At 47.7% G+C, this 13,506-nt stretch overlaps 1 protein-coding gene across 2 annotated transcripts in view; it reads right to left on the reverse strand.

Moving 5' to 3' along the window:
- Positions 1–13,506, reverse strand: part of Pde10a (phosphodiesterase 10A) — a 400,036-nt gene that overhangs the window by 33,323 nt on the left and 353,207 nt on the right. For both annotated transcript variants that reach the window (XM_051164657.1, XM_051164656.1), the window contains 6 exons: positions 9,585–9,725; positions 7,305–7,460; positions 5,988–6,038; positions 5,420–5,478; positions 3,281–3,332; positions 633–775 (listed from right to left, as the gene is read on the reverse strand). In XM_051164657.1, the coding sequence (XP_051020614.1) occupies positions 633–775; positions 3,281–3,332; positions 5,420–5,478; positions 5,988–6,038; positions 7,305–7,460; positions 9,585–9,725 (602 nt within the window). The remainder of the gene's footprint in view (positions 1–632; positions 776–3,280; positions 3,333–5,419; positions 5,479–5,987; positions 6,039–7,304; positions 7,461–9,584; positions 9,726–13,506) is intronic.

The following is a 13,506-nucleotide window of genomic DNA, read 5'->3' on the forward strand; positions in this document are numbered from 1 at the left end:
GCTCAACTCCACCACCTGTTAAGTGCTCCTCGCAGGCTTCCAGGTTGCGACAGGGCTGAGCCACCAGGACTCCACCGGCAAGTAAAGGCCATCTGTCCACTCAAAAGGCAGTAGCTGCCACTTGAGGAACAAAGGCAGCTCTCACTTCAAAATGCAGCAGAAAGGTAGCTGGTTTGGCCAACAGCCAGGCCCAGAAGAAAACCTTCAAGCCATCAGCTTCCTCTCATCCGGGCCTTTAGCCCTCAAGGGTTGGAAAGCAGCAGGGCTAGGTTGTTTGTGTTCACCCTGCTTCTAAACACAAGGGAGCCTGCAGGGCTGTGGCTGGAGCGACCTTTACCTACCTGGGAGCACTAGTAAGTTTTTCCAACATGATTTCCAAAAGGACCGCCTCCGGAAGACGGTGGCGTTTCCAGGAGTGAACGCTAACGCTTCCTAGGCGCGGGTTTTCCGCTGGCACTGCAATGTCATTCCCAGAAGCACTACCTTCAGGAGGCGGGTCCTGGTGGGAATGACATCACAGTGTGACAAGTGTTGTCAGCACCCCTGTGAGCAGGTACAGAGAGGTCGGCTGCAGGAGGCCTGCGCAGCAGCGGCTGCATCAGAGCCAGGGAGGCCCACGCCACCGGCTGTACCTGATCTCCTTGGTCTTCTTGAAGACGGGCTTGCCCTCCTTCTCCTCCCCAATGTCAAACAGGTCCGAGTACAGCTCTTTGTTTTTGTGGTCCACCTGGAAGAGGGCGCAGCGGTCGGCGTTCACTAGATTTTTTGCATATATCTGAGACGAATGAGAAACCAGAGTAAGCCAGTGGGAAAAAACCGAAGACGGTTATGGGGAGCCTTCAGCACGGGGCACATTTTGGCTTCAGCTGCTCTATCCTGGGGGGCGGGGAGGAAATGAGGACCATGAATAGAGGGGTACACAGATTATGGAGCAGAGAGAATGTGCTAACTCCAGCAGGACCCAACAGCAGGGACAGTTCGTGGGCACCCATGTTCGTGCTCAGGTTGAAATGCTGGCGCACTTCCTGAGAGCAGCTGCTTAGCTTGCTGCTGGCCTCCCCTTCTGGGAATCCTCAAGCTCTCTGAGCTCCTGCCAGGAGCTTCTCAGGGTGCCCCTGGTGCCCTGGGCTGGCTCAGTCAGCACTATGGCCAACACCTGTTCACCCTGGTGGCTGTCTGTGAACTGTGGCTGTAAAGAGTATGAAATTCTCCAGGCATGAAGGCCTATGCCTTTAATCCCAGCATTCTGAAGGCGGAAGCAGATGGATCTCCGATTTCTGGGCCAGACAAGGCTACACATTGAGACCCTGATTAAACCATAGGTGTCTGATACAGACACTGGCTGAGCCTACACAGGGAGCCGGCATTCCAAGCTCAAGAGCATGCCAGTCCCTTTCTCACTTCTCAGATTTCTCTACCTGAGGTGCCAGTGGTCGAGGAAAAGGCATGTGGATAGCAGCGTCCCAGGACACTGGCCGGCAGGGCCCTCAAGGTTGAGAAAACCACACAAAGCTGGGGACCTGAGAGCGGGGATGTCACTCAGTTGGAAGAGCACTGCCCAGCACACATTGGCTGAGTTCAAAATAGACACTGCTCTTGGGAGGGAGGCCAGGCCGACCAAAGCACTTCTTCACCTCTCTGAATTATGCCAGCAGCCTGCTCTCCACAGAGCCAGCTTTGAAAACAACCAAGGGAAGTGTGTCACTACGTTTATCCCAACTAAGAAGACATACAGATCTAATTGTTCCTATCTCATTTATTTCCCTCTGAAGAGGGCCTGTGTGAGTTAGTATATGCAGATGTATGCGGACAACCACTGAGCCCTGAAGAGTGTCAGGTCCCCTAGGGCTGGAGCCTAAGATGGCTGTGAGCCACCAGACATGGGTACTGAGAACTGCACTCTCCAAAAGCATCAGTTGCTCCTAACTACACTTTTATTTATTAATTTTCATCCACACGTTTATACTTTGGTTGTTGTGGTTGACTCCTAGCTTGTCTCCAAGTAGCCTGTTTGTAAATAATCGTCTGTCTCATGCTCATCCTAACATCTCCAATTGCTTCTAGCCTTCATGCCCGTACACTTTCCCTCCCCTTCATATTTCCTTCCTCTTCTCCTTTTCCCAGCCCGTCCTCTTTCTACCTTGTAACTGTTATTATCCTTCGCTCTAAAATGCCATCGGCTGCATTTCTGCCACAGCATCCTGGTGCCTCTGTGGCTGAAGCAGGCCAGGGACATAGTTCGTGAAGCATATGAGGCTGTGACTGTGTTGTCACACAGTGCTCTGCCGAGGCATTCGGCCTCCCCAGGGACAGTAGTGGAGAGTATGCACACGCGCGTGCAGACAACACACCAGGAAGACTCACTTAAGGTTTAAAAAAAAAAAAAAAAGGAAACAATGGGAAAGCAAAGCCTGGGGGATACCCACATCCCAACTGATGGGGGAAAAAAAGAAAGAAAGAAAAAATGAGAAAAATAAGAAAACAAGCCACCGCAATACACTCAGCAAGATCTCAGCTCCCCAGGGTGCAGACTGAAGATGACAGGGGAGCTGACACGCTAAGGAAATGTTTTAGGATGGTTTCAAAAACCATCAGTGACCAGATACAGGGCTCAAATCATCAAGTGAACAAAGGGGGGGTAGATCACTTTCACAAAGTGGGTGAAAGGTGAGTGACGTGGAGGACAAGGCCAAACATGGAGGGAAAATTCAAGTAAGGAAGCAGGTTCTGGGAAAGAAGCAAACACAGAAATAAGAGTCAGTCTTAAGTAGGCTAAACTTTAGCATTAGCATCAATTATGCTGAAGCAAGAACGCAGGTGGCTCAGAGGTTAAGAGCACAGGCTGTTCTTCCAAAGGTCCCAGCAACCACATGGTGGCTCATAGTCATCTATAATGAGATCTGGTGCCTTCTTCTGGGATGTAGGCATATATGCAGGCAGAATACTATATAAATAATAAATAAATAAATCTTAAAAAAATAAAAATAAAAAAGAATGAAGCATCAAGTGGGGCTCCCTAGCGGGACACATACACAAAGGGCCTTGGAGGCTAGGAAGTGAGGCTAAGCTTTTTCCAAGAACAGCTCTGTAAGCAAGGCTGTCCTAATGTTCTCCCTGGATTACAACAGTGGTGAAGAAAGGCGTGGGGCGTCTCAGAGCACCATAGTTCACAAAAACTAACAGAGTGTGCCCGTCTATTACACACCAAATGTCATGTCATGAATAGGGACCAAGGAATAAGGGTTTAAAGAAAATTGCAGTCGGAATCAAAGACACCTACCATGATGTGTTCAAGTAGAGAGTCTATGGCGACTATGTTGTCAAAGTAGGTCCTGAAAAGGAAAACACAAAAGATGAGTCCTGTGAGTGACCTCACCATTATCACTGTGCATGTTACTCTCTGAACACAGGCTATGGGTTCCACATTTAAATAGATGAATATACATTTAGTTTGATTTTTGTCTTCTTACAGAACCAATAAATTTTATTTAAAAAAAAAATCAATGAACCATTGTCATTGCCTTAGTACAGACTAATTCCAGTGGAGTCGTCCAGTACTTGTGTCATTGCTCAGTTGAGAGGAGGGTTGAGCCTGTGAGGAAAACCAAAGAGGCCTTGACTCAGGCCAACCAATCCTAACATTCTCATGAATGGTCTCAAGTAAAGAATATCTTTAAAGTTATTAAATCCACCAATACAGTTAGAATATGCATGCTCACTGAAAAAAAACTGGAGAAGTTTGGAGTTAAGTTGCACTCTGAGAAATCAAAAGAGTTGACCTGAGAAGAAACACTGTAATGCAAGCAGTCAGGACCCAGTGGCCTGTAGTTACTTTATTTAATTAAAGTAAAACCCAGGTGTGATGGCAAGAATGTGCTATAGAGGCAGTAGGACAGCTGCTAAGACACGCCCTCCAAAGATTCATTAACAGCTGGCCATCACAGAACACATCAGAAAGAAGGAGAAGAAGAAGAAGGAGAAGAAGAAGAAGAAGAAGAAGAAGAAGAAGAAGAAGGAGAAGGAGAAGGAGAAGGAAGGGAAAGGAGAAGGAGAAGGAGAAGGAGAAGGAGAAGGAGAAGGAGAAGGAGAAGGAGAAGAAGAAGAGGAGGAGGAGGAGAAGGAGAAGAAGAAGAAAGAAGAAGAAGAAGAAGAAGAAGAAGAAGAAGAAGAAGAAGAAGAGGAGGAGGAGGAGGAGGAGGAGGAGGAGGAGGAGGAGGAAGAAGAAGGAGAAGGAGAAGGAGAAGGAGAAGAAGAAGAAGAAGAAGAAGAAGAAGAAGAAGAAGAAAGAAGAAGAAGAAGAAGCACCCGCTATGGGTTCTGCTGGCTCTGGGAGGATTTTAGCCCTGCTATGAGATTAGGACAGTGTACAGTGACAACTCCATGACAGTCTCCTTAGCCTGAGGGCTGTGAGGCTCAAGACCTCATTGTATCCTGAGCTGAGGAGAGGACAGCCCTGGAGTGAGCAAGTTTCCTACTGGAGCAGAGGGCAGAGGGGTCACAAAGTGTCATGCAAGCATTTCGGTGACTTTGGGACCATTCCAAAATATGCAGATGTGCCTGCCTTAGAGAGGAGGCCCAGCAGTCCTTTCTGTGTGCTCTTAAGTGGCTCCACAAAGGTCCCCATGAGGCTTGGCAGGGCTCAACGGCTTGAAAGCAGAGCTGAGTGAGTGGTCACTGCAGTGCTACTGGCCTGGGCCTCGGATTTCAGACTCCAAAGAGCTGCAAAGGGAACCTGCAGCTGGGGCTGAGATGCTCAGCGGGGTTCCGCCATGTGCTGGCCAGGAATCAGGAAGTCCTGTGGGAGCAGGGGCAGGAGCAGCTTGCAGAAAAGGCGCAGCAGGGGGGAGGGGAGGAGCAAGTGCCTCCCAGCTTCACTCAGCTGGTAGCAGGGCATGACCCAGGTGGCCATGGCCCGAGCTTTAAGGTTTCAGGTATCAATGAGGTAGGTTGTACATGCAGTTGGTCCCCTGCAGCAGCACAAGCCTGGGAGTTAATAAATATTTATAATGGCTTTCACTACCAACCCAGGAGAGGATGATCTGGGTCAAGCTTCAGGGAGACAACCGTTTCCTCAAGCGCACATCTGAGACACTATACACAGAAATCCAACGGCGTTGTTAACAGCGCTGTGTAAAGTGACACTGTTAGAAAATGCCAGAGCACACGCCTTGGGGGAAAGTTAAAGAGATCAGTGGCAGCATATTCAAAGAGGGACTATTTACAAAAATAAATGTCAAATTAAGACCAACACATACGCATCTGTCGTCTCTAACACACAAGCTGGCCCTGGATGAAGACGCAGATCTACAAGCCACATGTGACTGACAGCTCTTTCCAGGATGCCTGTGTACATGCAGGCCGGAGATGGAGGCACAGCACCATAGGGACTTGCACTTTACGTGGCAAGGAGAACACTTACTTTGATACATCAAGCAGGAAGTCATTGAGTTCGGTCTGTTTGGCGAGACCTCTGCACACCTGTCACAGACACAATAGTTGTTAGTCTCTCAAGAGCTCAGCTGACTGAAGAGCAAACCCCAGAGTGCTGTTAATACAATCTCTGTCAGTCTTACTTCCTGAGAAGTGCAACATGCTAACACTGTTTCTAGAGTCTTCTGTTTATTACTGTACTTGATCACTACCCAGCTGTGGTCTGAGACAGACATGCTGTCCACACCTACTTCTTCTTCAAAAACTTGTCATCTGGCACACACCCAACACACTCCGTGGCCCAAGGAGACCCTGCTGTCCACGGTATAACTCTGCAATTGCACTTCTCCTCTTGGTCGTGAAAAAAGTGCAATGCATATATACTTGCAACAAGAGATTCAAGATGGTTCATAAATGAATGTGAGGGATTAAATAGATTAAATTGTTCAGCTATATTACAACATCCAAAACCAAAGTCTGAGGTCACTTGCTAGCCTCAACTCCAGCCCCCACCGCTGGTATCCTGGGGTGTCCCTGTGAGAACACCCCAGACTCACCTGCACCTGGTGTATTGCTACGGAAGCCCAAGCGAGATTGGCTGTGGCAACCTGCGAAACACACACATGCGCATATCAAGCAAACTGGTCATCGGTTCCGCAGAGCAAACCATTTTCCTTGATGAGCCGTCCCACCAGTCTGCGTTATCTTGGTTAAATATTAAATAATTAGTTTTCAGTTTAACAAAAAATGCAATTGAGATGCCTCTAATTGCCTCTTTAAGCTCATGTGGGATCCTTAAGAGGGAAAAATACTGTGCTTATATTCGTTATGTTTTTAACCTCTGTTTCCATGTGTGTCATGTGTGTGCAGATGTGTGTGCATGTATGAAGGGGGGGAAACAAACTCAGAAATGCCTACCTCCTTTGAGGCAAGATCTCACCAGCCTGGAGCGCAGCAATTCAGCTGGACTAGGAACCTACTTGTCTCTACTCCCCAGGACTGACCACAGACACACATGTTGGTTTTTTAAAGGGGTTCCAGGGAACCCACACGGGTCCTCACATTGCCCACAGAACCATTCAATCCACCCCATATTCTTCTGTTACTGCTTTCTGCTTTGCGTGTCTCTGCTGGGCACAAGGTGCTAATTCTAGGTGCTGGTGGCAAAAGGTGGAAATAAGAGCAAGGCTAGACACGAGGGAAGTATCCTGTGTAATTGAAAGGACAGTGGCAGGTGTGTGGGAGCAGGACAGAAGGACAGACAGGTCCCGTGCACAGGAGGCACTCCAGGCAGAGGCTAGGAGGTGACAGGGCCTGCTCTCCACACCACAGGAAAGCATGACTTCTTCCCAGGGGCCCAGGGTGTGGAAGAAGTGAAGGGCAGCCCGGAAACAAGAAGTGGGTCATTGAGGAAGTGGGTGGAGCCAGCCCACGATAAGGGCCTGGTCCATCCACCAGAAAGGTACATGATAGTGGCAGTGTGTGACTGTAGTGTCAATGAGTCAGCTGCAACTCAGACAATGAGGAAAGACCAGAACATGATGTGCTTACCTAACTTAGGAAGGAAATGCATTTGGGTAGACACAAGACAACCAGGAAACCATCTCGTTGCTTGGCTGGATATGCACCAAAGCACATTTTGTTGTTGTTGTTGTTGTTAAGATATTTTTATACAGAGGGGAAAAAAGCCAAGTGTATTTCTAATTTAGCCAGTCTCCTCTAGAAACAGCTGCTCAAGAAAACCAGGCTTCTGAGAACATTACTGTTCATAGGCAAACACGGTCAGGCAGAGAGACTTCAGTATTCATTCATGTTTTCGCCTAACACTGGTGAGTGCTACCATCGAGGGCAGGATGGCAGTGTCTGAGACTCACCTCCTGGTGGCTGAGGCAGAAGGCTTCTTTGCCCCAGTGCCTGTACAGTTCAAGGATGCCAATCAAGTCTCCGATGGCGGTGACGATGGGCAGGCAGAGGACAGACTGGATTCGAGTTCCCGATTCCAGGCCAGTGCCTCTTGGAAATCTCTCATCCTGGAAATCAGACAGGGAGAGACCGGAACTTTAGTGCATCTTAGCTTGGCATGCACACGCGTTATGAGGGACGACGGATGTCAGTGTCTCGGGGTCCTAAGAACAATTGTCAGCCAGTCTGGCACTGGCACCTTCGCCTCCACTGTCAGAGCCACCCCAAGTTCCCCAGGTGGACACAGCAGGGAAAGCATGGGCAAATGCCACATAAAGAGAGGTCTATACAAACGTGCCTTCTCTTCTGCTCTTAAGGTCATGCAAACCATCCCGTCTATGGTGAACTTCAGGACCTTGGGTCATGTGTTCAAGCTATCCGTTGTCAATTACTTATCACTGCAGTGAAATTGGGTTCGGCTTGAATGCTTTTCTTTTCTCTTAAATAATAAAAATAAACCCTTTTTAAATTGAGAAGCTATAACAGTGGGGCTTTGCTACGAAGTCAGTCACCCACTTCGGACATGAAGTAAATACGTGACCACAAATTGCTGACGACATCATCGGAAAGGAGGTAGAAAAACTGAGACAAGATCCCTGTTTATAAGGTGAATGGCTTCCGGGAATCGGAGGCTCTCTTTAGACTGCGATCAAACAAAGTTATTTTTCCTGCCATTAAACCAAAAATGCAGGAGAACGTTTGAGGCACTCCTGAAGGCTAGTGGCCCAGTGAGGGAGGGGACAGTGAAAGGTGGAGAGGACAGAAGAGCATTGGGAGGAAGATGGTGGGGAGGGAACAGAGGCGCCACTAGTACGTCAAACTGCTCAGGCATTGAGAAGCCTAGAGATACGGCGACTCGGTGAGTGAAGATGTTCGGGGCAGCTGCAGATGGAAGGGCTGGGAACCCTGCTCCTGACAGGAAAGCCCAGACAGTAGAGTGAATTATCTTTATGCTTGAGTAAATGTGTTCTAGGAGCCAGTTTGAAGGTTGTCAAAGGAGGCAATGATGATCAAAATAAGTCAGTGTCTAGGACACCATGAAACAGAAAAAGAAATCAGGATGGTCCCAAAGTGGGGTGTTGCTAGTGTGCAGCTGTCACACCCTCATGCTGTGCAGCCATGGCCTGAGATAAAAGTTATTCATTCATACAGGTTATTTCTAGCATTGCCTTGGGACCAGTTATTTCATGACTATATGGCCTTGGTCTCCTTGTCTGTTGAGGAGTAAGAGCAAGGGCACATGTCATCCTGACGTGAGAATCAGGTAAGTTGGTGCAGTTAGAGACGGGCCCTGGCAAGTAGGCATTGTCAACAAATGCCCTTTAGTCTTTACAGCTGCTACCTGAACTAATAATTTTATACAGATTATCACAATGACATCATGAAGCATCATCGAAAGAAGAGCAGGCTGCCTGTGCTGGCAGCATTCCAAAACTGTGTGTGTGTGCACGTGCACGTGTGCATGTGTGTGTATACACACTGACAGGTGTCTTCCTTCATCAGACATCTGACTGCACTAAGGATCCTGGTGTCATCTGTCTTGAAAGCCACATCCTTTCTGGTACCCTTGGGCCCTGAGGAGACTCAGGTTGGCCCCAGGCCTGTCCATGTGATTGCTCTTCTGGCTAATAGGAGGGCTAGGAATGAGATGTCAACAGCGGTTTTTAAACTCTCCACTCCTCTTCTGACCTCTGTTACCACCAGACCCTGTCACGCTGGCCTCACTCACGGGCAGGGAGTGAGAGGCAGCAGCAGCAGACCAGCTGCACCTAACTCAGGGCCAGCTGACTTCTGTCTTACATTACCCAGAAATCTACAGCCTACCTCAGCAGAATGGCCATCCTCAGACTCCTGAGACCTGGACGCTGCAGGACTCTGCCGATGGGCGATCACTCCTGCAGCAGTGCCAGCGTGAATTACCAAGAGGGCAGGCTACTTGGCATGGATATAAACTTATTTTTCCATTTAACTATGGTGGCATGCATTGAGCTAAGGGGCTCTATTTCGCAGGGAGCGCATCAGCTGTCATCTTCCGGATATGCAAGTTAAACTGCACACAAATGCATTTATTGACCTGCATCTTCTTTTAACGTGTTTATTGTTAATTATGAGACAGCTTCAATGAGAAGATGAAGGTGATATGCCACCTCTCTTGATTAAGTCCTCAGCCCATGAAGGTTAAAGTGTCTTACCCCGAGGATGTCCTCTACAAGCAGCGTTTTCCTAGACTTGGCCACGTAAGCTGAGATGGTGGTGCCCTGGGTGATGGGCCCTGCGGGGATAAGTCGGGGTTGGCCTTCCTTTATTCCGGGTGGTGTGAATACACACAGACTCTAGGAAGAAGAAAAGGTGACTTTTTGAGATGGTCTCCTCTGCCTTTGCCCCAAATCAACAAGACTCTGGAGCAGAGCAGTGGTAGAGCGTTATCTAGGAGCCAGTCACAGGGCAAGACCTGGGATGGTGCAAAGGGCTTCACACGGGGAAGGGGGGTGGGGGTGGGGTGCAGCCTGGAGCCTAACGTGAAGAGCCTCCTAGTCCTGGTTACATAGAAGGTGCGTTTGAAACCAGAACTCACAAGCACACAGGCACAGACACTCTCACGTTAGCCTCCTCTTCTGAACGGACATGAAATGGCACAAGGGTGACACCCTGACACTGTTCTCTAGACTCCGTCACGCCAGCCAAGCAGCGTCCAGCCCGGGGCTGTGTGATGTCACTGCCTTCCCTGTGGTCTCAGCGCACCGCTTTGAGGCCCTGTCACTCACATTGCTTGAGCTGGACCTGCACATTTTGGGTACCATGATTAAGAGCACACTGTTCTACAAAGCTGTGGATGGTTAGGCGTTCGTGATTTCCTCCCATAAAGTGACTCAGGGCAAAGCAAAGGTTTTCCATTTCAGCTCTTAAAATACACTCTCAAAATTATTAGGATCAATCATTTTGACAAAAATCTGGCCATATTTTAAATCATTTTCCACTTAATAAAAACATTTAAATTGTTTTCTAATTAGCAAAGCTGTGTCATGATTGCCCACCCATCTGGGACCACTCAGTAGGTCCCGCTTGCTTCCCCTCAAAGATAAAGCAGCTGGGCCAGCAAGCCCACAGAACCTCCCACTTTGCTGTCGGCCCTGCACCCACTGAGGCAGCTGAACACTATCCCAGGACAAGTGTTTTCCAGCCTCTCCACCACCAGAGGACTCTCTCTGAAGCCATCTTCCACTCACAGGACAAGGGATCCTACAGGCGCAGCGTCTGGGATGTTTGTCACTGAACAGAGCGCATGTGGGAGAGAGATTAAAATAGCCCAGTATGCTTAAGTACAAGAGCACACAAAGGGATGAAAACAGATTAGATCATAAATGATGGCTCATCTTATTTTTTTTTTAAAAGACTAGAAATTGGTACTACTTTTAAAACTATTCCCATGTGTATACATAATTATATGTAGTCCTGGGTCTTTCTGTGTTCACATTCTCAAAACTTTAATCAGTTCTGAGTCCCTGTTCACTCCCAACCCTTCTCTGACCAAAGATAAAAGAAACGCTGAACTGTGACCTAAACATCAGTTTGCAGAAGGCTATTTGCTGGGCACCTCACATCCATGGAGCGAAAAACCTGCAGGCACTGTCTCTCCGGGGCCTAAGGCCCCAGTAAGTAAAGCTGCTGCTAACCCCTCTGGCAGCCTGAACTCTGACCGTCTGACCCCACGAGGCTCAGTCAGCAAAGAGAAAGCTTCTAGCTCAGGTCCAGCTTGTTCATCTATGTGTTATGGCGTCACACCATTTAGTGCTCCTGGGAAACCAACAAACGGTGTCAATCAACTGTGTCATTTTGGTGGGTCCTGGGAGCCTCCCTGGCCAGGAATTTGCAGGGAAGAAGCTCACCCCTGAGGTGCTACTGTGTTCAAACATCGTATGATTCCACTATACACTCCAGAGGCGTGGCATTGAAGAAGGCAGGCTACCATCAGTTCTAGAACGTACCAGTGTAACAGTTCTCACACCCTCGTTAGACAGAAGAGTAGAGAATGATGGAAGACGACACAGTTGCAAGAAAAAACCAAGACGACAGTATCCTGAGCATTACAGAAAAGACAGTGGCTTTTCCCGCTGTGGGGAAGTCAGTCCTGAGACCGGTTCTGGGCATCTGTCCTTTCCCCATCAAAGACAGAACTACAGGGAAGGTACTTGGGTTTAACTGCATGGTTAGGAATGGGCTGTCAACAGTAACAGGAAGAACGTGCGAGACTAGTGAGCTTCCAAATGAAACTCCGCATTTTCTACTTTTAGGTTGGAGTTGTTCATTCCGGAGATACGCACTGTGCAGTTGAGAGAGGCTAAGCAAGTAGTGCTTACATCACGCTCAGCAATGTCTCAGTTAGAGTCTGGAACTCACAGATCCCGCGCAATTCTCACACTACCAGGCGGCCATCTGCAGAGGCTGCGTGTAGGCTGCAGTGGGGTCAGGTGAGCAGCATCCATGGAGAGGCATCCCGAAGACGGGGCTTTCTGAGAGGAACCGGCTATGGAGCGCTCAAGTGTTTGCTGGAATTTGAAACTTCCTTGGGGATAATTGTCAAAGAGTAGTTCTTTTTATAAGGATTATACTGGATTTACTAACAAGCGTGTGGTTTCATACATTCATGAGACAGAAATGTTCCTGATAAAAGCCACTATTAAAATCGTGAAAATACTGCCATATGAGAAAGCCAAGGGCTCGGGACAGGGGCCCAGAGGCTGTCTCTGTGCTGACTCTGTAAGTGTCCCCTGATCATTTTTCTTCTCAGAATTTTTATTACATTTATTTATTTATTTATCCTGCATGTGCCTGCTGAGGAGTCTCCCGTCACCTGTGATCACGTGGGTTTCGGACATGGAGCTAAGGTTCTCACTTGCCACACCACCTTACTGGCTCTCCAGCCTTCTTTTTAACTCAACACATGTCACCTGTTCAAATGCCCCCTTCATTTCTGATTACGGTTCTATGTTGATGGGATGACCCGTTTGGGGGCAGTACAATCTTCACGACTTTTAAAGTTGAATGAAAGTATAGGGAGCCGCTACCGCAAACACTAAGAGTCAATAGAGAACTTCCACGCGCAGGGCTGAGCCTTGCGCATGCCCAGTGCTGGGAAAACGTTGCGCATGCCCAGTGTTGGGAATGCTTCGTTGAATGAGATACCCCACAGAAACAAAACAAAGAAAAGGGTGTAAATGTGCACTCACTTTTGTGACACGACAGAGATAGACATAGGTAAACATATAGATGGTTAATTTAAACTACACCAGGTTGGTACCAATAAGCTGAGTTCTATGAAGGCATAAAATCATGAAATGTAGAATGTTCATAAGAATAGACTCATATAATAATTGTAAATTAATGCAACTTAGAAAAGCGCAAAACCATTTAGATGAAGTAGGAAACTCTGTATTATCAGCCACGCAGACTCTCTGTTTCAGTGCAAATGCACACTCCAGGCATTTTCCGGAACACCTCACTTCATTCATGACATTTCAATTTAATGTTGATTTGTTTTTGTTTTTCTGCTGTTGTTGTTGTTGTTGTTGTTGTTTTTCCCCTTCTCTCAATCAGCTCAATTTTGAAGACAATTTTCCATTAAGTGCCGGGGTGGGATGAGGCCCTGGGGAGGAGGATGGGTTTTGTGTTATTCTCCTTCTGTGCCACTAGATGGCAGTGCTAGGAAGCAAATTCAAATGGAGGTGGTAGGACAGAAGCAAGGAGCCAAGTTCCTAGGAAATTTGTAACACGGAAGGCAAAGGCACTTTTAAACATTGATTAGAATTTATTCTACAGTTGAATGAAAAACTAATGGTAAACTGCCACTGCTGAATATAAAGAAATGCAGCACTTTGGGGCTGCAGCTTTATGGGCAAACGCAAAACCCGAGTTCCTGCCTTTCCATTTTCCCCTAACTGGTACCCAAGTAACATTCTTTGAACTGAATCCTTCATTGTTTTAGAGTAAAATTTAATAATCAATAATTCATAATAAGTCAAGTAGCTCAAGGCAAAAATCTATCCCCTTACCACAGCCCTGCCTTGGGTGAAAGTGGCAGGACTGCTCTTTGTACAAAAGGCCACAGCTTAGGAA

Source organism: Acomys russatus, chromosome 21, assembly GCF_903995435.1.
Source record: "Acomys russatus chromosome 21, mAcoRus1.1, whole genome shotgun sequence".
Classification (NCBI taxonomy): domain Eukaryota; kingdom Metazoa; phylum Chordata; class Mammalia; order Rodentia; family Muridae; genus Acomys; species Acomys russatus.